The sequence below is a fragment of the Cavia porcellus genome, unplaced genomic scaffold (assembly GCF_034190915.1).
Source record: "Cavia porcellus strain 051 isolate PalLab524CR breed Dunkin Hartley unplaced genomic scaffold, mCavPor4.1 scaffold_10, whole genome shotgun sequence".
NCBI classification, from domain to species: Eukaryota; Metazoa; Chordata; class Mammalia; order Rodentia; family Caviidae; genus Cavia; species Cavia porcellus.
In genome coordinates, this window is record NW_026947493.1 from 31,702,297 (window position 1) to 31,716,322 (window position 14,026).

General features: G+C 36.6%; 1 protein-coding gene across 3 annotated transcripts in view; it reads left to right on the forward strand.

Annotated features, from left to right (window-relative positions):
- Cfap20dc (CFAP20 domain containing) overlaps positions 1-14,026 on the forward strand; it is a 274,176-nt gene that overhangs the window by 154,557 nt on the left and 105,593 nt on the right. For all 3 annotated transcript variants that reach the window (XM_063257179.1, XM_013144025.3, XM_023561671.2), the window contains 4 exons: positions 9,778-9,914; positions 10,389-10,551; positions 11,732-11,848; positions 12,950-13,072. In XM_063257179.1, the coding sequence (XP_063113249.1) occupies positions 9,778-9,914; positions 10,389-10,551; positions 11,732-11,848; positions 12,950-13,072 (540 nt within the window). The remainder of the gene's footprint in view (positions 1-9,777; positions 9,915-10,388; positions 10,552-11,731; positions 11,849-12,949; positions 13,073-14,026) is intronic.

Genomic DNA, 14,026 nt, shown 5'->3' on the forward strand with positions numbered 1-14,026 from the left:
ACATATACTTATGTTATACTTACATATTTATGAGTAACATAATATACTCCAAAGCAGAAAAGGGAAAGAATTTTGATTCTGACTTAGAAAAGCTAAGGTACTGCAATTTCTTATTTTCTAAACTCCAACTTTTAGTTAAGCTTGCTTTGGATTGATTGCTGGTTAAATAAATGCCACAATTTTTAGTTCTAATATCTGATAATTACTCAAAATAAACTCAAGTCTCCTCTTAGATTTGGATTTTTATATCCTCATTCCATATCTTCAGTGAAAAAAGAGTAACTGATCACATTCTTTCTTTAAAAAATGTCAAATGTGTAAGGAATTTAGAGTGGACTTTGATCAGTATATGTGAAATATGTTAAAGATGTTACAAATCATTCATAGACTGAATTTTAATTTTCTGTGAAATTTTTACCAACATTTAAGAACTGTAACATAATAAAATAAAATTGATTTTGAAAAATATACTTTGTCAGCATGATAATAGCATTGATCTAGTAGGATTGACTTATGCCAACTTTACATTTCTCCTTTAGATATTTGTGACCACATTAGTTATAATAACAAAACCTAGAGATTAACTATTTGCATATACTAAGCAATTGATGCAGATACAATGCAGCTGTGCAGACTGACCTGCTCTGTTGCTGACAGTCTAGAAAGGTCTCCAAGCATGTCAGGCAGTGGGAAATGGAAACCTAATGCTATCTCAGTATGATTTTACTGATGTGAATAAAACAGATGGTGGTCCACGTAGGAGGCATACACACAGAAATGCAAAGGTTTAAATGGCTCCTTTGGGATATGAAGAGGACACTGGGGCAGGGAGGTCTCATATCTTTCTGTTAGAGAATTTTAACTTTATAATTATGTTTAGTACCTGTGTCAGCATACATTCCTGAATTTTGAAAAACCTTAAATTGCAATAATACTCTACTTAATATCAGTATTTTTTAAATCTATATTTGGAAAAAGACAAAATTATTGGCAAAATAAAATCTATAAATGCATACTTAAATATTAACTATTTATACAACAGTAAAGAGCTATATATATATATCAGTATGAATTGTAAAATATTTTAATTGAATTGTGTATTTCTACATCTATTTTTAGTAGTGGCGAATGTGTGTCTATAGTCATCAGTGATCTTCAATGCTCAAGTCACACTATTGTTTTTACCTTCAGCACACCATATATCACTATCTGCATTTTCTCTTTTACTTATTTGCTTATTGCTCTTTCCCCAACTAGAATTTGATCCTCAAAACTCTAGGAGTTCTTTGCATACTTTTTAGTTAAATGGTTTCATAAATTTGCATAGAAGTGAATGTTGACTGGAACAGATAAGGATGTTTAGCAAGAAATCATCATTGTCGTCATCAAAGCTGGCACTTGTACATTTTAACTGTGCTCCATGCAGTAAGCCCTCTACACAGATGTCCCATTTAACCCTGTCACACTGCAGTCACCACTTGGTGGGTAGTGGAACTGAGTAAGACCAAGAATTAGTGACAGAACTGCTGTATGACCAGGCTGAGTGGTTACAGAGATCATTGTTAATTACTAGCTCCCTTTAAGCAGTTTCTCAGTACTGGTTCAAACATTATCTTCCCAGTAAGCCTGATCAATTTATAGGTAGACGCCTTATTTCTAAGCCCAAATGATGGAAATTACCTACCATGACCTGTAAATAAGATATGCCTAGTATTCAAAATGGAAAATATTTTTGAGATAAAAAAAATCATTTCCCTTTTTAAAAGATGTCTTTGCTCATTAAGAATAAGGAACAAAAATTAGGCTTTTTTAAAATAAGTTTCTAAAGAAAATATCCTGCACATTACTTTTTATCTTGTTGACATATTCCAACTTTACACAAGTGATATTTTTATACTAAGGTTCTACTCCATTCAGCATAGAAAGAGATATTCTAATTTTAGCTTTTAATATGTTATTGCCTTTCAAAAATGTCAAACTTTTTATTAATAAGACAAGCCTAAGTACTTGTTTGAATTATTTGTAGAAGTTGAAGACTGCTTGTAATCAGGATCTTTCCTGCTTTAATCATTCACCTGTCTGCTTTTCTTTGTGCTTTCAGAGTTTACAAGCTGATGGTCTTAACAGGTCTAAAAAAAATTTCAATTACAGCACTTTGTGTCTGGCATGTACTCTCCAGGTAGCCAGAGTTCCCCGCATTCCACTCACACCTTCTTGTTATGTTACCTTCCTGCCCCTAGAGCCTGGACCCTTGTCTTTTCTTCCCTCTGGAAAAAGATATTAAGCTGGCATTATGTTCTGTTTTGACCCCTCCTGAGCCTTGCTTGTCTTTATCACATGTACTAAATTATCGTGTCCATGTATAGTCATCAATAGACCCATTTTTCATCTCACAAAACAGAAATGTTTAGTCAGATGGCTTTCGTAGATGGCACAGAAAATGGCTTGGATGTGGGAAGAATCCCTTGCAACACCCGCAGGCCCGCCACAGGCAGTTTCGGGGGTGATGAGGGAAGCACAAAGAGGCCAAGGCACTTGGTTTTGGAACCCCTGCTCTAAGCGTGGGCAGCTCTGCTGAGCTTCAGTTGCTTCCTCTGCAGAGACAGAGTTTTAACATCACATGCAGGGTACTGGAAATTACATAAAGATCTGCCATGCACCATGGTATCCTTTAGCATTTAGGTTTCAAATTGAACATGTTTCCCAGACCCAGGACTAGACACCAAGCCACTGTCAAACACACTTACCACCTTTTGGAATTTTTTTTTATATATTTTACCACAATTGTAATCATGTGGTTGTTAATTACTTTTTAACAGCCATCCCCCTGATGAGACTGAGCAGTTTGGAGGAGGTAGGGCTGTGTTCCCTATTCCTGTCTTACCCAGTGCCTGTCCAGACCAAATGCCGAGGCACTGCTGAGAGAATGGGAGAATGGAGGAGTAAATAACAGAACAGCTTTGTGAGCTGTAGACACTGCTTAAAATAGACAGAATTAATAACTTATTTACTAAGCAGTTAGTCCCCACTAAATGTTCCAGTGGGGACAGTTAGCATGTCATATCTGCTTCTTCACATGAAAAGTGTCACGGCTTACACACCATTATTACCCCAATGCTATGGATAAGGAGCGTGAGGGTTAGAATGGGTAAGGATCTTGTCTAAAGTAGTAACGCCGTGGTAGATCATCAGCCTTTTCAGATTTTTTACATTCTTTGTAACACACATTCACTAAAATAAAAATTAATCCAGTTCACAGATTGGTTGTTGGTGCCAACTTTATTTCTGATTTGATTGTTAGATAACAGATGTAAGACTTGGGCATGACCTCTGAGTGATTAGAGTTGAAAATTCAGAAGATTTTTCTGGTTAGGCTTTGGAAACCCGTCAAACTTAAATGACTGTAATAATTAGAACATTGTATCATGAGACCAAAATGAATGTTTATTTTTTAAAAGATAATTAGAGTAAACCCTCAGGTTTTATAATTTAACTACAAAGTCATGTACCCATCAGTAAAAGAGTAAAATAATTAATGGTAACATCTCTGACCTACACCAAGTTCATTTTCCACAACTCAAGGAAATTAAATGCCTACAGCATGACTTTAATCTAATCTTGATGTTTAAACTTATTTTATGCATACTGATATCAACGCTTAAAAGAGCTCCTTTTAGAATTCAAAAGGCATGACTTTCTGCTAGTAGTTTTCTTTTAAGATTTTTCTCATAATGGAAATTTTGTCCCTTCTCAATTTTAATTAGGACCCTATTCTTATACATGGAATCAAACGTGTTTATAGAGATAATTATGACAATTAATATGATTATAAACAATTATTAAAATAAGCCAGGTTTTAAAACTTGATTTGATAATTGTAATAATAAGCTTAATGAAGTCGGTTAATTAAAAAGATCCTAAAGAGTGATTAGTATGCTATCTTTTGCAGAGGGGTAAAAACGTATAAATTTTTTTATTTTGAAAAAGTAAAACAGGAAAAAGGATAAAAATAATAGAGAATTTCAAAAAAAACAAAGAAATTGACACTAGTTAATATATTGCATATTGTTATCTTAAAACATTTGTTCAGGTTATAAGATCTAAGCATAAAAATGATCAAAAATGGCAGCACAAACTGCTCTTTTTAATGAACTAGCAGAGATTAGTAGTACAGTTCTCTAATGTAAGGGAAAGAAAGTGCTCAAAAGAATAATTTTTAAAACATAGATTTAAACTTACATACACTTTGAAAGATTACTCTTTTAAAAAATCCTGATGGAGTCTCTTATAAATAACAACTTTTGCAGAATAACATCTAATTTTCTGTGATTTAGAGGACTATATCAGATTTAAATATATCTGTAATAGTCATTAGGTGTTTGTTACTAAACAAGAAAATCCTCTAATAAGTTAAAGATATTTGGAATTTTTTTATTGTAACTATGAACATTCAGTATATTCATTTTGTTGAAATTATAGTTGAAACTGTGTCAAATATGATTACTAAAATTCTCCCTCCCCTCAAAGTCTTATTTTTAATCTTGCATAGTGTCCATAATTTGGGTGCGATTTTTACCATCACCTACCATGTCCTAAGCTGGGCTCAGCACATGTGAAAATACAAACGATCAAATAAATGGCCTTTTACTCCACAAAGAATTTCAGTTAATTGGGAGGAATCTGTATTCAGATTAAGAATGTGCAAAATAATCAAAGAGAGGAAATTTTCCTTGTAAAATATTTGAGTAAAAAAATTCATAGCTGAGTAGTTCCCAGAATTGTAAGTGGGGATGGTTCAGTGCTGACATAGAATTATCCCTTAGACCTATGTTGTATCCCATAGAACCCTTCTATACCCTCAGTACTCATTTCTTTCAGGGAATATCTATATGACAGAATAAAATAAATAATCTAGAATTTGTTCTGCTTGATCACAAAAAATAGAATGATGTCTGTCAAAGATTTTGCCATGTGGTCTGTAATTGGATCATCATTTCTATTGATCTTGAGAACTAAAAAATTATTCAAATAGATATTGATAAACAGCTATGAAAAAATAGCCTCACACATAGCCAACTGTTTGGTAACACTAGGACATTTCTGTTGTAACCTGAATAGCGTCAGATTATGGCAACGGAATATTACTATGGATGAGAGTTTGCTCTTCAGACAGACTGTTGACCCTTAGCCCCACATCCTGGAGTTTCCCAGGCCTGTCCAGTCTTTGTCCTTAATTTACACTTAAAACTCACATGGAGATTTTTCTTATAATGAAATTCTTATCACAGTTTAAAATAACTTGAGTTATTTAATTCAGCTTCCCTTCAGACCTTTTTCACATAAAGATTCATTCAGTTTACTCATCAAGAATCTAATGTGTGCCCACTCTATGTCAAACACTGGACTAGGTTTTGGCATTTTTGAGTGACAGTAGGGCACCATGTTTATATCTACTGCAGTATGCATTAATCACAGAATCCCATAGTCAAGGTAATACATTGCTGACAAATTCTGAGAGGAAAAGCTTATGGAATTCCAATAATGGGGGTACTTCCTCTAGTGAGAAAGATCTAGGAGGACATGTTGGAGGAAGTGGTTGTTGAGCTGAGACACAAAGGTTGAGAGAGGAAAAGCTTTTGGCCATGGAACCGCATACAGAAATGTTCCTGCAGCCAAAAGAATTTAAAGGGCTGATCTGTTGGGAGAAACTGGCATTTAGACAAAGATACAGAAACATCAAAGGGGATGAAAGCCAAAAATGATTGGAGTAAGATAGAAAGATATGCCAGAACAGGTTTGTACAGGTAAGGTGATTGGCATTCTCCTTAATCATAAGAACAGCTTAGTCACTGACAGCAGAAAAGAAAGGAAAGGAAAGGAAAGGAAAGGATTCAGCTAGCTCTCCAACTGTTTTAGAGAAAGGGTAAGACAGGACAGAAGGGTAGACATAATAAACACTTGGAAAGAGCTTTGTGGCCTTCTAGGAGAGGGAGGATGATCAGTGTTGTGTTGGAACTGGTAGAGGAGGAGGAAGTGTCAAGCTGACACCAGCATTCTGATGACTCATTCACAAGGCTAGGTTTCCAGTTGCAGAGTCTGATCCATTCAAAAGTAGCTGGTTGAGAAGTCTACTGGATATAAGCAGTGGTGCTCAGAACAGAGGACAGGCAAGAGATATAAATTAGGGAGTCATCTGAGGTCTAGATCTGCCTGACAGAATCTAGAACAGCTATCCAAACTTCTGCTTGAACACTTTCAACATGTCAAAAAGTATACCACCTTAACAACCATACATAACTTAATTAGAGAAAAATGTTCCGTATTTGGACTTAAAGTTTCCTGAAATAAATTCTTCTGTGAGTCCTGAGACTGTCTTTTAGACAAGTAGAATCTCTCTATTACCTAATAAGGCTTCAGGAATTTGAAGAAAACTGGCACCACCTCAGATTGTCTGTGAAAACTCTTTCCACTCAATTCGGCCATTTAACCTCTGCACATGTCTTCAACTTAATTATTAGCACAAGCATAAAAATAGATCCCTCAGAAAGCCATCAATGCATCCACACATATTACCTCCACTCAGACCTAAATATCTGGTTTCCTGAGCATGGCACACTTTATAAACCTGTGTGCCTTTTCTTAAGTTCCTGCATAGAAATGTTTTTAAATGTCCCATGTAGAATTACACTTTCACCAGAGGCCAGTGAGACCAACCAGCTAGCCATAGGAGTAGCTTCAAATGGGAGATCAGGTGGGAAGTGGGCAGGAACTCATGCATGTCCAAATTTGGAGACAATGTAGGCTTCCTCAAGACCATGGTCACATATTCAGGTTGGTACTGTCTTGCAGATTGGGCACAGCAGATTTCCAAGTGGTAGTGGGGTTTTGAGTGAAGTGCCTTCACCTTTAGCTGCTCTATTTATTAATCCAGAGGGCTAACCATATTCACAAAGAAGCCTCATTGTAATTGCCTTGGTTACTTTTCTCTTGTTGCTGAGACAAAATACCTGATGCCCCAAATGAAGGAAGGAATGGTTTATTTAATTTATAGTTTGTAAAGGTTTTAGTCCATACTCAGCTGACCCCAAGGCAGGGTGGCTTGGGCATGAGGGATGAGGGGCAACCGTTCATGGTGGCTGCAGCAGAAAACAACAGAGGGACAAGAGCAAAAAGGGCTAAAGGGAAGAACACTGAGAGAACACTCATTTTGTCCCTTATACTGTAGTAGACCATATCCATTTGCGTGTGGCACTCACACCCATAATTCAAGCACTGGACTGTGAGTCATTTACAATCTCTAAAAGCCTGCCTCCATGACTACATGAGTCTTTGCGGAGACATCCAGACTCATTCCATCCTGGCCCCCTAAAGACTCATGCACATCCTTTAGGCAAAAGACATTTAGTCCATCTCCAAGAGTTGCCAAAGTCCTAACAATTTCAACATTGCTGTAATACCCAAGTCCAAAGTCTCCTCTGGGATTTAAGGTAAACTCTTAATAGTGAGCCCCTGTAAAAATGAAAAGATAGTTAAACATTTCCAACATTCAGTGGCACAAGATAAAAATTTTCATTCCAAAAGGTACAAACAGGTATACAAAGAAATGGACCAAAGAAAGCCCAAAATCTTGGAGTTCCACATTTAGCATCTAAAGCAATCTGGTTGTTAGCTCCAAAAGGTTTGAGTAACCTCACAGCACATCGGGTAGTTGTAGCTCCCAAGGCTTCTCTTTTGGACTGGCTTTGCTTCCTCCTTGCAGGTTTCCTTAGATGAAACACACTCCTAAACTTTTCCAAACTTATGGGGTCTCCACTGTACCTTTGAGTTTCACATATTGCCCTCTCAAGAGCACACTGCCTGGCCTCCCAGGTCTTCTGTATTCAGAGTGGAAGCCTTTTTAACCTCAGAACTGTTGCATTCTGTATGCATTCTGCACTAAAACCAGTGCTACATGGATAATGCTGAGGTCTGCTGCCAGTTGGAGCAGTAGTCAGGCTTTCTTCTCTCTTGGTTGTAGGGTCAAGTACCTGGATCACTGCACACTCTAAATCCAATTATGAGCAAATTCTCAATGCTGCCACCATCCCAGAACCTGGAGCAGCCACTGGCATTTTGGAACTCATGTGGCTGCTGCCACCATTCTGGAACAAAGTATTGTATGACTTTCTCCTCAAAGCAAAATCTTTCACTTCTGCAGTTTTGAGCCTTAAAAGGGTGGAGACTCATCGCTTCCTGGGATACCCCACACTATCTCTTCTACTCTTCTGTTCATTCTCAGCAATTGAGATCTCATCTCTGTGTTTACATAGCTTTGCTGGAGTTTTCTTTCTGGCCAAACTCACAACATTTTAAGTCATTCTGCTGGACTCTTTGCTCTTGAATCATAACATAAATCTGGCTGAAAAGCCCCAACAATAGCCATGTCAAATGCTGCCTCAGCATTTGATTACCTTGAAATTTCTTCTGCCAGATTAGTTAGTCCACTACCCTTAATCTCAGTCTCAGGCACAGTCTCTGAACAGGAGCAAAATGCAGACAAATTTTCTTCCAAGCCATGACACATATTGTCTGGAGTCCAACAACCAATGCAGTCCTTCTTTATAGCAGAAACTTCCTTAACCTGGTCTTGACTGGTTTTCTGATCTTCTGATCTCTGACTAGAATCTCCCATACAGAAGGGCCGAAGGTGTTCCAGCTTTAGTCCTTCAGGCAGCATCTCAGAACCTTTCCAAACTCCTCCCACAAGCCATTCCCAAAGGCTCTTGAACCACATGGTCAGGTACAGTTGCCACAATGACCCCATTCCATTGGTACCAAATTCTGTGTTGGTCACTTTTCTCTTGTCGCTGGGACAAAATACCCAACACTTAGGAAGAAAGGAAGAAAGGTTTTCTTTAGCTCATAGTTAACGGAGATTTCAGTCTATAATCAGCTGGGTCCAAGGCAAAGTGGCACATGGCAGAGGGCACTCTTCATGGCAGTGGAAGACAGCAAAAGCAGCAGAGCAAAAAGGGAGGAGGGCCAGAGCAAGCCTCACTAACCATAACAGTAGTGTAATTCAAGTTCCCTGGGGTCAGTCAGGAACCCAGCCGCTTTCATCTAGTCATTCCCTGCAGGCCTGAAAGTTGTCCATGGGATCTTCAATGCTTATCCAGAGGCGAGGAAAGAGAATGCACAGGGATTAGATTTTAGAGGCCAGGAAATAGCTTATACTTCTCATATTCCAGTAACCCAGAGTCAGTCACATAGCCTGCGTAACTTCCGGGAAGACAGAGAGATGTAATTTAGCCGTGTGTCTAGAAAAAAAGCTTAACAGGATTTGGTGCACACACCTGGGGATACTGGGGAAAGTAAGATGCATTTTTATAGCTTCTATTTTTTTTATTTCTTTTTTGAAGAAAAAAATTTGAAGTAGTGATTTTCAAATGACAGTATAAAAATTGCTTGAGGGGTCTTGTTAGACATACTATGGCCTTCCCATGCCTCAAATAAATTATATTTATATACATCTGATAGAGTACTTGAGTCCTAGTAAGTGTTAAAAGGAGTGGGCTTAGTGACACAAGGCTATAATTCCAGCTGCTTGGGAGGCTGAGGTAGGAGGATTGTAAGTTCAAAGTGAGCCTGGTCTACTTGGCCCCTACTTCCAAAAGTAAAATCCCTGATGGAGGAAGAAGTAACTTACATCAAGTGGCACCTAGACCTTCAGGAATATTGTAGTGGTGTTGGGCATCATTCTCATTAACAGACAGTTACTACTTTTTTTTTAACAAACAGATCAATTCATTAACAGAGGAGCAAGTAGTACGCGGAACAGTAAAAATCAAGATGTTTGTCACATCGCCTTTGGATCCAAAGTCCTGGGACCGCCTCCACTGTGTGGCAGGAGGAATAACCTGAAGCTGTCCGCTGAGGTAGGATCAAGGTTTGAAGAGTTTATCCAACCATGGAGGATGTGTGGGGAATTTTAGGCAAGTATGTATAAGCACATTTTTTCATCTCCTTCTAAAAAGGCATTGGACTGCGACCAGACACCATGCATTGAACAAATTCTAAAAAGCTGGCTTTTATTTCTAACTTTCCCTGAAATCCTGACATTTACAATTATCCCTAAGCTGATTCCTACCTCCTGAAGATAGAGTGTAGCAAGTAAACACCCTTTATCATATTTTAATCCATGCATCTTGGAAACTTGATTTTTTAATATTTTTACCTCACATTGTTTCTGTCCTTTCATTCTGATTGCAGTATTTCCCTTTCTGTCATTTTTAACCTCATTTTCTCTAGGTGTTTTTTTTCCACTATTCAGATAATTTTTCCTATGTGAATTCCGTAGGAAATAAATGTAACACATTTTTAAATGTGCAGTTAATTTATTTTCCTTATAGACACTAAGATCTGTTGGGTTCAAAAATAGCCGGTCCTCTCAGCAGCCCGCAGTAGAGAAGTGTGTTAACAGTGCAGAAATGTCAGCTTTCCTGATGTCTGAGACTGAGGAGCAAAGCGATAAAGAAAATATTCACCAAGTAAAGCAGACTGTGCCTATTCATGGTAAGAATCCTGCAGAAAGACTGATAGCTAGTAAGAATCATGAGAAATGTGCTTGTTAAGATAAAGCAAAAGTTACATTCATGACTGTATCTTAAACGAAGAGAATTACCAATTAGTAATTACCACCTAGTAATTTACTGAAATAAAATAACTTACTGTTGTCTCTATAGTTTGAAAACATGTAAGTTTCCTTAGTTTATTTTCATCTTTTAGCGAATTTATTTGATTTGTAGAATGTTCTTTATCTTCTGTCGCTATGTAAAAAAGACCTGTATGGGAAAAGAAAGGAGTTACGTTCCATTTTTCAGATGGAGAGTTCAAGCCTAACAAAGAGAAAAAATGCAGAATTCATTAGAAACAATTGAGACCAGACCCCAACTTAAAACTGCCTATTTTTCCAACCGTACCAGTCTGACTGTAATAAATTGAAATGAGGACATTGGAATTCATTTTACTTGACTTAGAAACTTAGGATGACAATTTCAGACACTATTTCTCCCATGAAGTAAAATGTGCCGTAAGAAATTAAATAATACAGATATGTAGTCCCAGTGTGTCTGTGCCTCAGTCTCCTTGTCTTCACTGTGGGGATACCATCCCTTCTGGCACTAGTAGTATTAACAAATAACAGGCTGCCTCAAAGAGCCATTGTGAGAGGATTCAATGAGAAAGCACACGGAGGTATATCATGTTGCATCAAGAAGTGCAACGTGCAGTAATATTAAATGCTGCTCTGAGTAGAATTGTGACAGATTAAATTATATCTGAGACATCTCCAGGTTTGACCTCAGTTCTCAAGAGTTCTTCAGGACACTGCTTTGTAAAATCTTATTGAAGTTCACTTTTTTAAAAAGTAGTTTTTGTGTATTGGCTGTCAAATGTCATCTTTTATATTTTTACTGTAGCATGTTGCATGCTAATAACATTTATTAAACTATTTGTAGCTCTCAGTAAATAGCATGAATAAAATTTATCAGTAATTTTGAAAGCATTAAATGAACCTGATATTGCAATAGGAATAAACACCTGTTTTCTATAAAGAAACAAGTTTTTGATACAGATTCACATTATGTCAAAATGATACATGAATATTCTCATTATAGTGATAATTACTAAGTTATTTCAAGTGATACAATTCTTTCTGTTCTGGCTTTTGTCCTTTGGTATCAAAATGTGCCAGCCAATCTGCCTATTATGCATCCACATCCCCCTCAAGAACCTTCAGCAGATAAGAATAATAACAGAAGAAGATTTCAGTTTAAAAGCACCAACCGAGAAAGGACAGAGACACCCAGCGGTATGGCACTATTCAATATTATCAGAGATCTGTATATTATTCAGGGCGATGGAATCTCTCTGCAGGTTGTAAATTTCAAAGAATTCTGAACCAATTCATTTAAAATATAAATGTCTGTTCTACAGGGATTATGGAAATCAAATTTACTGCAAAAGAATTGTAGAGCCCAAATAAAGATTTGCTGGATTAAATAGTCAGCACTACAAAAATAAAGGACTTCTAGTTTTACTGTAAAAGACTGAATAAGATTAAATTACTGGGTTTTTTTTTTAATGACCTAGATATGGCAGAGGAAATTTTGGCAGACTTTACTAAAATTGAACTTTATTATAATTTTTCAGATTTAACTTAGGTCTTTTCTTTTTAAATTGGACTCTTTTCAGATTGCTTGTTACATTTTCTGTCTTCTCCATTTAAATATATAATGTAGATTAAAATTTAAACTCTGCAACCAGTTAAGCATTAGATAAATGTAGGTGACTTATACAGTTATTCCTTTAAATACTGGATTTGAAGCATATATATGTAGATTTGTATATATGTGTATCAGTCTATCCTGAATCCAGCCCAAAGGGTATCATATGTGCTATAATTTTGCAAAATTGTAAGGTTCCTGGCTTCACTGAAATTCAGCCTGCTAGGTTTCAAGTTAGTTTTGTAAAAGAGTAAACAGGAAAACTAATTCTATAATAATGCCATTTTCTTAAGGACCTGAAAGAACTTGATTTAAAGAAATTTGTTTAGTAAGGATTATCATTTTTTAAAATTCATCTTATGTGGAACCCAAGGAAAAAATAATAGACCTTTTAAAAATTATATGGACTTGGGAATTCTCCTTATCATGTATTATAAAACGTAACCCTAAAATGTTCCTGTGCAACTGTCAAACAATTTCAAGGTTAACTTCTACAAAATGCAGCTGAGTTCCTCTCAAAACATTCCGCTGAAAAAATAAACTACATATAAACTATATCGTCACTTCTCACTTGCTTTTCAAGAATCAGGGGCAAAAACATGTCAAATAAATAACTTTCTTTTTAAAAATGACTTTCATAAATATGAAAAGTAGTAATAGAATGGGAACTACTTATTCCAATCAAGGCAGTTCCTCAGGAAATAACAAGGATGAAGATGAAGCAACCACTGTCCGCACTACCACGAGGCAGCAGAAAGAAGAGGTGCTGAACCGCAGCGCTTCGGGAGCCCCGCCCCCTGACCCAGCAGGTCGGTGTCCTCACTGTTGATAAAGCATAAGTATGCCAAGTGTTTAAAACCCAGTCCTTCTGAAAGGCCATGGAGGATTCGTTTGCTTAAATTGTAGTGTTTTATAAATCTCCTTTGTTAACCTTGACCTTATATAAGGATTGAGTAGATGAAAAGTGTTTTTATTTTGAAATTTTAATGCCACTGTTAGCCCATTAGAACAAAAGTTTAAAACTCTGAAGTATTTTCCTGTGACAGTGTTATTTACCCCAAAGAGTAGTTCATCAATTACCACTTTTCTCCAGTCCTCTTTAAAAATGGAGATGGTTGGACCCAGAGCACTGAGTCCATCAGCCTATCTTGCCTAACAGGTGTGTACAGCTTTCACAAAAGAAAATTAGTTTTGAGCAAAGGAAAAGGGAAAATAAATGAAAATTGTTTGTAGTTTGTCAGTCTTATTTATGCAGCGTTGAAACCTTCATTAAAATGTTAGGCGCAATTAGTGTTTCTAGCATAAATCTGACTATGTAGAAAAACTAATTAGATGTTTAGGTGATCATTCTTGCATTTATCTTGTTTACTGAAATATTGTGATTACTGAGTAATTTACATATTTTTCCTAAGGAAATGCACCAAATTATTCATTACAATTGATATGGAAATACTTGAGGAAAAAGTGCAAATTCCAAAAAGGCTTGTGGTAGTGAGATAATTAGACCTAGTTTGATGTAAAACACTCCTTTGACTTTGACTTTTTGATAGTAATAGGCTCAGCAATAGGTCACACAAATTGTTTAATTGCATACTGAAGATTGGCGGTACCTTCTCCAGTTTCCTTTGCAAATCTATGTACCTAAGGCAATACGCTTTTTTTAATAGTCTTTGTCAGCATTTTTCGAGCACCTATGATGTACCCAGTATGTTCCTAGAACCATGCAGAAGGGTATGTTATCCAAAATGGGAGCCCAGCAAACT